At 48.3% G+C, this 14566-nt stretch overlaps 1 protein-coding gene across 2 annotated transcripts in view; it reads left to right on the top strand.

Annotated features, from left to right (window-relative positions):
- Positions 1 to 255: 255 nt before the first annotated feature.
- Positions 256 to 14566, top strand: part of TSHZ3 (teashirt zinc finger homeobox 3) — an 89267-nt gene continuing 74956 nt past the window's right edge. For both annotated transcript variants that reach the window (XR_003524325.2, XM_027620128.2), the window contains exon 1: positions 256 to 1054. Coding sequence is in view for 1 of the 2 variants with exons in the window: in XM_027620128.2 (XP_027475929.1) it covers positions 1015 to 1054 (40 nt within the window). In the remaining variant the exon portion in view is untranslated. The remainder of the gene's footprint in view (positions 1055 to 14566) is intronic.

The following is a 14566-nucleotide window of genomic DNA, read 5'->3' as shown; positions in this document are numbered from 1 at the left end:
CTGGCGCCCGCCCGCGGGCCCTGGCATCCCCGGGGGGGCGCGGGCCCAGGCCCGGGGAGCGAGCTGGGGGCTTTGGACGCGGCGGGGTGGAGAGGAGTGCGGCTCGGGCGGGGCAGCGGGGGGCGGCCAGGGGGCGAGGCCGGGTGGGGAAGCCGGGCGGGCGGGGGTAAGCGAGCGCCCCGGGACAAGCTGGGCCGGGCCGGCGCCGCGCCCCTGCGTGCGCGCACTGGGCGGGGGCGGAGGGGCGGCACCCCCTCCCCGGACGGGGCGGGGGTCCTAGACAAGCCCGGGGCCGGGAGCGGGGGCGCCGCGCCCCCGCGGGCGGGCGAGTGACACGATCATCTCCTTTTCCTTTAAGCTTGCCTGTTGCCGACGCCGCCGCTCCAGCCGCGCCGCGGGCAGAAGACTGGACCGCTGAGCTCCCGGCCGCGGCGGCGGCTGAGCGCCCCCCCCCCGGATGCCGTGACCCCCTGCCCGGGGGCGGGGGCCGGGGCAGGACCCGCCGGGGCCGCTCCCGCGCTCCTCCTCCCACCCCTCTGCCCGCCTTCTCCCCCTCTCCCCGCCCCCCGGCCCCGAACCCCGCGCACCTCGTCTGGGGACGGGGCGGGGGGGGGGGGCAGGGCCGCCGTTCCTCCCCGCCCCCTCCTCCTCGGGCCTCTGGAGCGATTTGTCAAACTTCCCATTCCGCCGGCAGCGCGGTCCTCCTCCTCCTCCTCCTTCACCACCTCCTCCTCCTCTGCCTCCTCCTCCCCCCGCGCTCCTCCCTCCCCGCGCCTCCCTCGCCCGCCCTCCTTCTTCCCTCCGCACGTTCGGGGATCGCGGCGGAGCGCGGAGAGGGGGGGACGCGGAGAGCCGGGGCGCAGCAGCATCCTGCGGGCGGCCGCTCTCCGGGGGGGAGGCTGAGAGCCGGCCCGCCTCGCCCCCCCCGCGGGCCCGCCGCCCCTCCCTCCCTCTCCTCAGCCCGGCAGCGGCGGCGGCGGCGGCGGCGGCAGTGGCAGTCGCCGGAGGAGCATCATGCCGAGGAGGAAGCAGCAGGCGCCCCGGCGCGCAGCAGGTACGAGCCGCTTCCCCTTCCTCCTCCTCTCCTCCTCCTCCTCTTCCTCCTCTCGCCGCGGTGCGCCTCCGGCCGGCGGCCACCCCGCTCTTCGCCCCACTCCTCGCCCCTCTCCTTCTGCCCGCGCAGAGTAACTCCGGGGCGCCAGGCTCGCTCGCTGCTCTGCTCTCTGGGTGCGTGCGCCCGCCTCGCGTCCCGGGCGCCCCCCGGACGCCCCGCCGCGCTCGCCCTGCTCCGGCTCGCACCCACTTCGGGAGCCGCGCGCGCTCGGGGCCAACTGAGCCGGGCTGGGTCCCTGCCTCTTCAGCTCCCCGGCTGCGGAGGGGATGGGAAGGAGCCCTCTTCGGTCTCTTTCTGTGGGGGGCGGGCGGGGTCACCTGAGTTCCCTGGGACACCTTCCGTGTCCTCCTGCGGCCGGCCGGCGGGGGACAGCCCCGGTGTCTGCCGAGCGAAAGAGAGCCAGCGAGTGAGCGAGTGGGTCCCTTCGGCCACCTTAACTGCTAATCCGATTGATTCTTCATTTATTGGGCCCAACGCGGGCAAGCGGTGGAAGCCAGAGCGCACAGGGTCTGGGTATTGTCAGATGACTGTCAAGTCAGTGTTAGATGCTGGCGTTCCCTCTATCCGTGTTTGTTTTCCCTTACCCCCACCCCCTCCTTCCACTGCTTCTCCCACCCTCATCTCCTCCTAGCACTTAGTTCTGGGACGTGTCTATATACTCCCCCCCCCCTTTCTTTTTTTTGCCAGGAGTGTCAACTCCTGTTAAGACTGAGCCGATTTTTTCTTCTGTTTTCTGGAAAAAGCATCATTGAAAACAAAACAAAACCCACACACATAACATTATTTTGCAATAATGTCAGTTGGGGGCATGTTGCCTGGAAGAAGGGTTTCTGGCCCTTTGCCACCCTTGATTTGATGACTGATTGATCGCCCGTCATGCTGCTGCCTTTGATCTATTCATTCCCAATAAACATCAATAAATCACTCGCAATGGTGAGGCCAAGCTCTGTGACGTCACTAGGGCCCTGTCAGTGCAACTTCGGGGATTTGGGACGGATTGCTGAGAGGACCACATATGGACGGGATGTATTTTGATATGAGTAACACTCAGATGTGCAGAGGTTCAGATGCTGCCTCAACGGGAGCCTTAAGTGGAGGTTCATTTCTTTTCTTTTCTGTTTTTCTCTTTTGGTGGAAGAAGAGAGAGCAGAGGGAAGGGTCAGGGCATTGCCTGGCACCCTTCTTGGATGAGGACGTTGTGCCCATGCTGCCCCCGAGTGCCTGTGGCAGCCCTGGGGGTAACGGTGACGGTCATTTCCATCATGTGAGCGGGCAGTGCCCGTGGAGCTCACACATTGGCTGCACTCTGAACTGGAGTCTCCTTACACAGGGTCACACAGAGGGAACGCTCTTCTTTCTTCTTCCAGAAAATGTACTTTCTTGTTCATGTCTTAAGAAAATCCTCGAAGAAAACGGACGTGGTTTGGGGGCATATAATGCAGGTTTTGCTCTCTGTCCTCAGTGTTGCCCAAATTTAGGAAGTTTGAAAATCCCAGTGGTGGTTCTAGGGAGGGTGCTGCCACTCAGGTCACCTCCTGGCTGATGCTTCTTGCCCATCCCACTTTCTCCTTTAAATTCCAAGCTCAAGCAATGAGCTTATCTACCCAAAATAAACTCTAAAAGTTTGGAGGACTCCTTCACAAAGTTGGGCAGTAGGAGTGTCTTGGGCTTCTTCCAGTCTTTTAAATTTTTTCTTTCCTTTTTGGATGCACATTTTAAGGTATCTGTGTGCCTCAATCAAATGAACCATATGTGATTACATCTTTACATTTAGTTTAGAACTCTCTCTACGGTTGCTTCATCTTTTCTCCTCCACCTTGCCAATCTGAGACTCTTACAGGATAACTTTCTGCTAAAAATATTAGCGAAGGAGGAAATGTACTGTTGATTTTATTTATTTATTTATGTTTAAAGCAACCTGTTCACTAACCTTGCACCTTTTAAAAAGCCAGCCAGGAAATATCAGGTCAGTTAAGAAATATTCATTATATAAAAACTTGACTGCCCGGCTAATAGGAGATGGAAGAATGGTTTTGCTCTATCAAAATGACCCGTCAAAACGACTTTGTTTCATATTTGATTTAATTGTCTCTCTCCTGACAGGCACATTCATCAATAGCTTAATGGTCAATCAGAAGTTGGCAGCGTGAGTGCTTTCTTTCTTTCCCATACCCTGGTTTTGGATTTACTTTATCAGAATGCCTCTGCCTAATGGACGTGTGGAGGAGGGGGTGGAGAATGTCTGAAGGGCTACTTATTTAAGAAGAGGGGAGGGATAAAAAAAAAAAGGAAGAGAAAAAAAAAAAAGAACCCTCCACATTTAGGCCCGTGCTAAGTATTCCCAGGCCAGCAAGTGAGCTGCCTGAGGTTTTTGTTTGTTGGTTGGTTTGGGTGCACGAGAAACTTCCCATTTTTTTCCCTCCTGTTTTTAGTTCTCACAGCTGCAAGTTATAAGGTTCATGCCTGCTTTTGTGGCATCCTGGGAGTGATGACAAATTGATTGCTTTGCACTGATAGAGAGTGGGAAAAAGAAAGATGTCTGCTGATTGGTAACTGGAAATCCAGTCCCCAGCAACCTTGAGAATACTCGAGAATTTTTTTTCCCCTCCAAACTGAAAGGTCCGCTCAGCCATAAAAAAAGAAAAGTTGTTTTGCCAGCTTCATTAGTGTTCACCTAATTAGCTGTAAACCTGATGGATTCCTGACAGCTTTAATGATTGGAGATGACAAGCTCGACGCAGTGTCATCCAGCAGAATTAGGTTTGCAGCTAGTTTGATGTAATCAAGTTGATATTACACAGTCCTGGCTGCCTTTAGTTGTGCATTAACTCAATTTTCTGCTGCAGGTGACAAATGGGCTTTGGTACCTGGATAATCATGTCATAGGAATTAGGGCCCTTTTAATGGTCTGGGGTAGAATAACAACCACAAAGGGCTGAGAGCTGGGTAGGGCTTGCAGACATAGCAGACAGGTGCACACAGTCTTCATATCTAGGCCAAATGTAACATTGCTCTCCAGAAGGCCAGAGCAGCCTCCAAGAATCCCTGAAAAGACGTATTTCTGTACTTTAGGATTTTCTTTCTTTCTTTTTTTTTTTTTTGATAGAAATTATGCATGGCTTCGTGTCTGTTCTCAAAGGGAGAGAGACGTTTCTTCACCTGCCGAAGAGAAACCTGGGCAGGAGTGTCCTTTCTCCACGCGTGTCATTTCAAAGGGCCATATATTCGTGCTGGCCAGATGTTGCTGCCTCAGAGTAGGAGGGCTGGAGAGGCCAGTGTCCTTCAGGCAAAATGACCATTGTCCCTTGCTCAAAACGGGACTCTTACCTGGGCGTGATTTTTTTTTTTTTAAACGAGCGTTTTATGAAGATACCAGAAAAAAAATGAGAGCAGTATTTCATAACAAATAACATTTTATTCATTCATATCCATTTTTCTGGGGGGGAGGGAACTGTACAGTCAAAAAAATTGCCTCAACTTGCAAAAAAAAAATCCTCAGTGAACAACAACTTGCTATTGACCTTTCGAGTCTTATTCGTTGAAAGAGAATGATCTTCTAAGGAGTTCTTGGGTGGTCACATCAAGAGGGGGAACATTTAAGCATCTTGATTTTTATAAAAGTGGTTTGAACCCCTTAGGTTCTGCTGGTGTTCCAGATCACTGTGGGGCCCCGGGGGGCAGGATGGGCTCGCAGTGGCAAAGCAGAGGGGGTTCACAGTGCCAGTGGATTTGGGCACGCCTAAAACATAGTGCGCCTGGTGCTGCCCATGTACTGCGGTCCGGGCCTTCGTAAGGCCCGTCAACACACTGGGCAGCTCTTCTTCTCTGTCGGAGGCACGTGGAGCATTCAGGAGGGCATTTCGGCAGTAGCCCTGGGAATGTATTCGCTCTCAAGCTTGCCGCACATTTCTCGTTTGGACAGGTATTCTGCCCTGTAGCAAGGTGACAAGATGACTGGTTCGGGCTGCTCTGTGATCCGCCCCCCGCCCCCCATTTTCCTACTAAATGTGGAGGAACAATGCACATTTTAAAAAGGAAAATCAAGAAGATGAAGGAGAGAAACAAAGAGGGCAGGAGGCAAGGGTATCCCCCTGGACATCCAACTAAGGAAGAGAATCTTCCAGAATCAGCTGCTGTGCCCCCATTATCTTGACAACTGTCAGTTAGGGCTTCAGTGCTCTCCAGGGCCACACTTGATTGTGAGCGGTGGATGTTGTCATTTTGTTCTCAGCGTTGCCTTGAGCGCGCTCATAAGCGAGCGATAGTCAATAACTGACGTATCAGCAGCTCTTCCCCAAATTGTCTCACCCGTCTGCCTTTTCCCTCTTTTTACCAAAGATTGTTTTATAAAGCAATCAGGATAAAAGGTGACGGCTCAGGGCTGTGGGGACGCAGGCAGGGAAGCCCAGGTGAGGTCCCAGAATTAAAGCCCTTACTTCCCTCCCCACTTCTACTCCTGGGGTTTCTGGAAGGAGAAGGATCACCTTCTTGAGGGCAAAGTGCCTCCACCATGTCGGGGGCTTCTCCTTTCACACTGGTGGTGGCCGAGCCAGGCTGGGGCGAGGGCTGCAGTCATAGGCAGGGGAGCAGAAGGGGTAGGAGCAGAGTCCCCATCCTGGTGTACAACAACCGTGTTAATCCAGGGACGTGAGCAGGTCACAGTTATTCTGAGTGCAGTTTGTGAGGCTTTCCTGCTGGCCCATTTTTATTCCTGCCTGTCACTGGACAAACTATAAAAATAGCTTTAGTCTGGTAGTTACAAAAAAAAAAAAAAAAAGAAAGAAAAAAGAAAAGAGAAAGAAAAAAGAAAAAGAAGTAAGGTGTGTGTCCCCCCTTCTATGTTAGTGTGCAGCCCAGTTAGGTAGATGGGACTTTCTTTCAAAGAAGCTGTCTCGTAACACCCCTGTAGCGTTTTCCCACAGCCCATGGAGGGAAACAGGACAGCACATAGCGGAGTCATCACTTACCCCAGACCCTCTCAGGTGTCACGGCGGCACGTGTATGTGTGTGTGTGTGTGTGTGTGTGTGTGTGTGTGTGTGTGTGTGTGTGTATTTTAGTTATGCTCCAAATTGTGGTTTCTCTGTCTGAAGTTAAAAATGAAAGGTGAATACAATATATTGTATTTGGTAACAATGATATGGACTGGTACATCTAGACAGATAATGTGCAGTTGTAATTAGACTCAATAGACAGGCAGTCATTTTTAAATTCTTTGACACATGCATAAAATAGTCATATAATAAGATAAGATGACAATTTTATGTTAGGTTGATAAAGTGTCCCGATACATGCATTTAAATGTCTGTGAGCCTTTAAAAAAATCCAGACAGATTAATTCTAGTTTCCAGTATTTGCAGTTAGTCATTAAATTAATTTTTAAATCCTACCAAACAATGGCTATGAATATGTTTTTTTTTTCCTTCTAGATTTTTTTTTTTTTTTACCTGAATTGCAAGGAATGGCTACATAGACTTGGTAGCTTTCTCTAGTTTTTCAACATTGGTAAACAATTACACTAAATGTGGATGTAAAAATTCAGTTTACTGTTTGTGACCAGAATAATGCTATGCATTTTTGGAAATAAAAAAAAGGGAGAGACAGTAATAGAGCATAATCTGCTTATGACCACTTGCCTGAACAACTGTCATACTCTAGGTTTAGGAATCTTTATTAGAAAGATTACATAGTGTCCTTGACCAAATATTGAATATTTTATAAGCCCCATTTAAAAAAGAAGACATTTCGAGCACATACACTTGATTTGATCAGCACTTAGATTCTTGGGTTTAATTACTTTCAATTCAGTAAATTATTTTAGTATTTCAACAAGAGTGGCCCAAGAGATGTATCGCCGGGTAGGGGGGCGCTGAGGAGGCGTTTCTCCAAGGGTCACGTTACCTGGACTTTTTGACCATCTTCTTGTTTTTTAGATGTGCAAAGGTGTGGCTCTTGAAGAATAATTTCAATTTGTTTGGGCTTAATGATAAATTATTAATTCATACTGTCAGGACACATGTTATTAATTATGACTGTGTTTTCTTCATCCAGAACAGCTGTTGGGGAAACAGTGTAAGTTCAGATTGTCTTCAGGGGGAGGGCGCCAAAGCAAAGAACTTACCAACTCCTTGTCATCATATTCTTGGTCCCCTTCCTTTGGGAATGAAGCATTGCAGGGGGCCAAGTGAAGGAGAGAGGGAGACTGTTCATTCTAGACCAAGATGGGCACTGGCAAATGCTAAGTAATGTACATTTTTTGAAAAGCAAGCCTAACTCTCAATGCTCTGTGAGTTCAGCTGGGATTCTGAAGGTGGTACCTGGTCCCTTCCCAAGTCCAGGTTTGGATTGGCTGCCCTCTTCATCCCACCAGTGCGTCTTGTTTTCTTCTTATTCTTTGGTAGACCAGAAGGTCGTGGCCACAAGTCTGTAGTGACAGAAAGCAAAAATACTCTGAGTGCTTGTTTGTTCCCCAAACTGGAACCCATCCTTAATGGAGGGCACAGTGCTGTTTGGTAATATACGTGAAATGACTCAAATTCATTTACTTTTGATTTTTCCATTCCCATCATTAAATCTAGTCCTATGTATTCAGTTTCCTCTGAGTTCTTTGAGAAATGCATGTTGCATAAAATAGGCAATTTTTAATGAACAATTTAATGTAAATGGGTTTTGAATTTAAATTAATATTAATGAAGCCTTGAGTGAATTTATTTTGCATACGTAAAGACTTGTAAGTCTTTCACCCATGTGCTTTCTCCTTTATGTAGTAACATTGGTTGGGTGGATTAACTTGCGCCTTTTAAAGATTTACACTTAAAAAAATTAAATTGATTTTGTATGTCAATAGCACCAACATATTATTAGGCAAAGGTGTTACTTAATTTAAAGAAAATATACCTCATTTCCTATTAAACCTCTGAGTTTCCATTACCCTGTTCTTCCTGCAAGCTGCTTTTGCTTTGGCATTTGCTGCTGGGGAAAATACATACCAACAATAGTTACTACAATCAAGATGCTTTCTTTCTTTGGCTTACCTCTAATGCATTATGTATCCTGGAATGATGGGGAGTTCTGTAATTAATTCTGTTAGATGTAATTGCTATAATCACTTTGATGTTACACATAATAAAGGTAATATGGTAAGCACATAAAAAATATAAACACCTTATTGTAACAAACACTACTACTAAAATTCCTTCTCATCAAGTCTGGTTTATAGACAAGTGTTCTTAACTAGTTTTGGTCATAGGTGACAATTTATCCGAGCCATGTTCATTGATATTCCAAAGGAGAGTCATTTATTGGAAAGGATGGGCCTTGTCTTGGAGATATCTCCAAGCTGGTTGCCTAGGAATCTTAATGCCCTTTTCCTTAAAGATGTGGCTAATTAGAAAAGGTGACCATTCTCTTCTGTAGAAGAGAGAGGTAAGCGCTCCAGAAACAGCCTTGGAATGAGGTTAAGAAGACGGTGGCATAGGAGGGGAAAAGATGCTCCGAGAAGTGATAGCAGGGGTTTCAGATGAGAAGAGGTGCTGTTCTGAAGGTTTTCTCATGGTGTGGGATTATGGGAAGTGCCGTGTGTGTGTGTACACGTGCGTGCATGACATTTGTGTACGTGTGTGTGTGAGCGGGCGTGTGAGAGCACGCTCGAGCATGTGCTCATGGGTAACCAGAGAAGGCCACCCTTCTGTAAGTGCAGGGGCATTCATACGGAATAAAGGCTTTCTTGCTACCTACTATCACTATTCTCCACCTTTCATGGGGGACCTTGGGGGCCATGCCTAACTGTTGCACCATGTGCCAGGGAGTTTGGCTGATGTTGCCTGTTGGACAGAACCCTTGGTGGTATTTGAGACCTGCCCCCAAGCCTTGGTGCACCTACCCTGGATGCAGGCCACCATAGGACGGAAGAGAACTTTGCCTGAGACCCCATGCACATAATCCTTGTGGGATGTTTCCAAACATGTGTAAATTATTCTTTGCCAGAGCAGCTTGCAGGAGGTGGAGAATGTGGTGGCTGAAGAAGCTTGTCATTTGATTTTTTTTTTCTCTGTGGCTATCCTGGAGTCAGACTAGCGCAAACATCGGTTTGACTCTCGTCCCCAGCTGCACCCTGTCCCGTGTGCTACAAAGAGGTCATGAAACCTCATGACCCGGAGTCAGCTTTACAGCCTGGATGGGAATCCTCCACACTTATATTTTATTTTGCAGTGTGTTGTAAGTGCCAAAGCACAGGAATCAGTCATACACAGAAATCAAATGAGAGAAAGTGTATATGTGAGGAGGGGATGCCAGAGTCTCTTTGGAGGAAGCTCAGGGTGTTTTTCAGATGGCCGTCAGATGGACAGTGACAGCCGTGAGTCCCTAGACTGTGCCCGCAGAGCTGGGTCTGGCCGTGGCTCTGGTCAGCTGGGCACAGACCAGGCCAGGGGAGAGCAGGGTGCTGCTGCAGAAGGCCTGGCAGGGCCTGCCTCCTGGGCGCTGGGCCCAGGGCACCCTGCCTGCCAGGTGAGAGGGTCCTCGGGTCTGGGCCCAGGGCCGGGCTACACCCAGGCAGCCACCAGCCCTCCTGCGGTGAGCCTGGGCTGGTTTTGATGGCCAGGATGATAAAAGGTCTGAGAACTCCATAGGCCCCTGTAATCAGGGCCAGCACTGACATCCTTCTCAAATTTGACAGCTTCTTCCTTTTCTCTTCTCACAGCCAAGCCTTTCTCAACCGAATTTCCCCGCCCTCCCCCTCTCCCCTCCCTCCCTCCTTCCCAGCCTCCGCTCACCCCTTCCCTCCCTCTTTCTGTGTGCGTCTCTCCTGTTTCATGTTCTTGATCAGTCTCAGATGCCTGGAATTATTTTTTTTCGGGCGGGAGGGGGAGTGTTGCTTTAGGTTTGTGGGTTGGGCAGGTGTGAGAGGAAGTCTGTGTTTTTTTTTTTTTTCCCTTTTTTTTTTTTTTTTGTACTGTAGGCCTGTTGCTAATTAATGTTCCTCCATAAGATTCTGTCGGAGTTGAGTAATGTTTTTGATCTTTATGCCTGATAACTGCATACTTAATGAGATTTCAAAGCTGTGAGTGCAGCTCCCTACAATTATTGACAGATGCCTTTTCTTTGCCATTGGGTTCAGCTTCATAAATCCTCTTGCCGTAATGAGGTTCAGCAGTGCCACCCTGGCAGTGAGCTAATGAAAGGGGGGAGGGCGAAGCGGCTCATGGCTGTCTGACACATTTTTTTCCTTTAAAATTTACTATGCAGATGTCAAGCTGCGGGACGATTACTTCAAACATGCTAATTTTTATCTTGCTTTTGTGTCAGCCCTTTGCCATTAAAAAATAAATAAATAAAAGGACTAACCTTACTCTCCACTTGATTTCTTTTTTCTTTTTTTTTTTCCCTAAGTCACATTTTTAATAACCCGTGGTGTGTGACTGCTGTGGACTTTGACACCCGTGTGGCCTTTTGCAGGTATCCAGTGGCAGAACCTTGGTGGGTTTTTTTTTCTTTTTTTTTCTCTTTCTTTTCTTTTCTTTTCTTTTCTTTTTTTCTTTTTTTTTTTTTTTTGCCGTTGGAAGGGCAGGGGGAGGATAACATGCGATTTCCCCAGGCCTCCCATCAGCCTGCCCTAAGTATGCACTTGAAACGTCGGAGAATTCATTTCAGAGTTCTGGAACTAAATCCTGGTGGAGAAGAGCTGCACCATGCCAAACAGTCGATTTCCTTTTCAGCGGAGTCATACATCACTGACCCACCCTTCCCTCCTGACAGAATGACATATGTCATTTATCATATGGGCCCCAGCCAGACAACGGGGAGGGGAGGGAAGCCCAGTCCATGTGATGCTGTCTCCTCCTCCCAGTCCAGTACCGTTGGCTTGCAGAGAGAGGCTGCTGATTTGGCGAGAGAGGGACGGGGAGGAGGGAGGAGAGGCAGGGGCGAGGAGAGGCGAGAGCCTGCTCCGTGTGTGTGGATGGCTGTCTGGGTGTGTGGCGTGGCGGGCGCGAGATTGGCAGAGGCACCGAAGAGGTTATGTTCTTTCATATTATCTGCTAAACCACACTGTTCAGCCTTTGACGCTCTTCTGACTCTCCCCCCCCATTCCTTTTCTCCTTTTCCTTCTGTTTTTCCCTTTGATAGTCGAGGAAAATAGCAGCAACAACAAACCAGGGATGACAGGTATCATTCAAACCACCCTGGCTTATGAGGGGTGGTAGAAATGAATCTCAGGGCTCCTGGCTTCACATGATTCAAACATGCGTTATTGAAGATGGATGTTTCTTAAGAAAAGATTGATGGTGGATGCTGGGCTTAGGGTGCCATTTATCATTTTGAATATTATTTAGACTTGCCGTGTAAACCTGTAACTTGAGAGTTGGATGAGCTGGAGCAGGGTAGGGGCCTGTGTGTGTGTGTGTGTGTGTGTGTGTGTGTGTGTGTGTGTGTTTCCATCGATTGGCCTTGGGCTCCATTGCTGCTGACCAGACAGGAGCCCTCCCATTTACAATATAGAAGACACACCCCCCAAAAAAGGAAGGGGGGGAGGTTTTAATTTTGAATAATTTCCAAGGACATTTTTCCAAGGGAAAAATGAAGTATCTGTGATTTACAGTAAAGCTAACAGGCAACTTCTCTCTCTCTCCTTCTCTCTCTCTCTCTCTCTTTCCCCTTCTCTCTTCCCCAACAGGGGCAGTCACGTACGAAACATTAAAATATAAACAGAGCTGTAGTTGCCAAAGCCAGGACCCTCGCCTGATTTTTTAAACTCTGTGACATACTTTAAAAAAAAAAATCTCTATCTGAAAAGCTTAGCACAATATAACTATTCAAAAAAGACTGGTTGGCTTGGTTAGCAGTGTGAGAATGAAGAAACAGACTTCCACGTCTCAGGAATATTTCAGATAAAAAATGATCTTTTGTGGCTCCCTGCCCCTGCTCCCAGCGGCCTCCTCCCCTTTTGTGTCTGCACTCTGTCCCCCTTGCAGGCCCCGGCAGACCCCCACCAGGACTGATGTGGACAGCTGTTTCCAGGCCCCTCCACCGCCCGCCCTGCTAATCACTTCTGGTTCTTTGGCACCCTTGAGCTCTGCTCCGGGACACCCCCACCTACTGGAAGTAGTTAGGGACGCAGGCTGGCTTATGGATGGAGCCCCCAGCTGCTGGGAGACTCAGCGCTGAGCCAGGCTTGCTGCTTTTTGGGCTGCGGAGGCCTCGCTGCCTGCTTCCCTGGGTGGAAAAAGGAAAACAAACTGCTGGTCTTCCTGCTCCGGTCTCCTCCACCAGGAGAGCCCCGATAGTGCAAATTTAATTGGCAGGCATTCTATTAAATATGTGACTTTATTTGGGTCTGCTAATTAAATTTAGGGCTCCTTGTATGACTTATAGTGTGGACATTAATTTAAAAAATTGATGGGACGAAAAGTTAGGCTGCGGTAGTTTTTTATCTAAAGAAATGAGAATCTAGAATTGGCGGAAAGGCTGGATGTTCCTATCTTGCATATCTTGCTGCTTCTGGGACAAACTTTTCCCCTGACGTGTAAAAAGCCTGCATCTACCATAACAGGAGAGATGTGGAAAGGTGGCTCGTTCACTCACTGACTCCAGGCAACTTTGTGTGTGTGTGTGTGTGTGTGTGTGTGTGTGTGTGTGTGTGTGTGTGTGTGTGTGTTAATTTTGAAATAACTTTATTAGCAGCCTGACGCCTTGTACACGAGGCTGACTTAGGATTCCCTTTCGGTGTTGCCCCGCGGGTGCCAAAAATTGGGTAGAATCAGATTTATATCCTTGGTTGGTGCCTGGACTCGCGTCTGACTATAAAAAGCTGATACTGTTTCTTGCGGAGACTTCATGGAAGAAAGGAAAACTTTGATCCGTTGCCCTTGCACTTGGCCAGTGTTGGAGGAAATTGGGAGTACAAGTGCCAATTTGCAGGAACAATTGTAAACACACCTTTGCTACAAATGGCATCATCCCATTTTTACCGATTACGAAAACTTTGCTATTAATAGGTGCAAAGTCCATTTCAGGTATAATTGGTAAAGAACTAAGTGCACTCATGGGAAGAAACCTTGTTTTGTTTTTTGTTCGCTTTCCTTCTTATCCCCTTTTCTCAGTTTTATGGCTGGAGACATGATTTATTGCAGCCATCCATCTTGGGGGCTCATCCATCACACCCGGGTTGCTAGGAGATTGCGGCAGCAGCTGTTTGCTCTGAATCAGACAGAAAAGTTGTCAATCATCAAAGGCAGGTGAATAGCATTAGAAACACGCTATTGTCAGACGGAATAATTAATCAAAGAGAGAAAAGATAATTAAAAAGATATGACCCTTGCAAGTACTTGCTCTGGGTTGCCTGGAAAAAAAAAAAAAAAGAAAGAAAGAAAGAAAGAAAAACTGCCTGGTCTTTTCTAGACACTTAAGCAGCTGAGGGCTGATAAAATATGCACTCTGCAGTGCATAGTTTTTAATTAATTGAAAAAGGTTCAACATTCAAAGACGATGCTAGAGAAAAGTCCGATTATGAGGAGAAGTAATATTTATTGTTTGCATGAAGGGCTTGACACAGGGTTCTAACTTTCTGTCACCGATGTCCGGCTTCTCTGGCTGGAGGAGGCGTGGGCTGGGGTCTTCAGGTTGCATCCCTGCCCCTGTCCTCGGCCCCCCTGGCTGTCATGCTAGGCTATTGAGGAGAGCCTCAGACCGGAGAAGCTCTGCTAACCTGGACCACATGTCCTTCCACAGTTCTTCTGGGTTGGAACTGAATTCCTTAGATAAGACATGAATTTTTTTTTTTTTTTAAATGAAGGGGGAAGGCTTGGCAAGCATGCCATACGGTCTACCTGCAGGCTGCACGGAGAGAGAGCTCTGTAGTACTTCAGCTGCCCGGGAACATGCTCCAAAGAGCACATGCTCTGGGTTCCCGGAGGAGAATTTGTAACCCATCTTGGTGTGGCCCCATGAAGTGGATTGGTGACTTCCATCCCCAGCGATAACCTGGCATCACGTTCGGAGGAGACCTCCCAGTTACAATCTAGAAATAATTTTGGGTGCCCATTTCAGTCTCAAAAATATTCATAGATGAGGAAGTCATCCTTGCCTTTTCTGAAGCTAAAATATTCTGGAGAAATTGGAAAACGTATTAAAGACTCGATAGAAAGTGGCATATCTGGAGTTGCTTTTCAGTTAAATATGCTGCAAACCCTGAAACAGATCTACTCTTTTATTTTTGGATACTATGCTTGATTTTCACACCATTCTCTTCCCAAAGAATAGCAGGACTACTAAAATTAGCAGGAGGAAAAAAGGCTTGAATATTAGAATTCATGAGAAGGAAGAAAGCAACACTTTTTTAGTTGGGACGCCGCTTTCAGGGTGCACCAGATCGGAACACCGGGAACTCCATCCCTCCGCTCCCTGCACGAGGCAGCCCTGCAGATTAGTTGCGGGGCATCCCAAGGGAGTCCCCAGGG

Source organism: Zalophus californianus, chromosome 17 (genome assembly GCF_009762305.2).
Source record: "Zalophus californianus isolate mZalCal1 chromosome 17, mZalCal1.pri.v2, whole genome shotgun sequence".
NCBI lineage: Eukaryota > Metazoa > Chordata > Mammalia > Carnivora > Otariidae > Zalophus > Zalophus californianus.
This window is presented reverse-complemented; position numbering and strand designations above follow the sequence as displayed.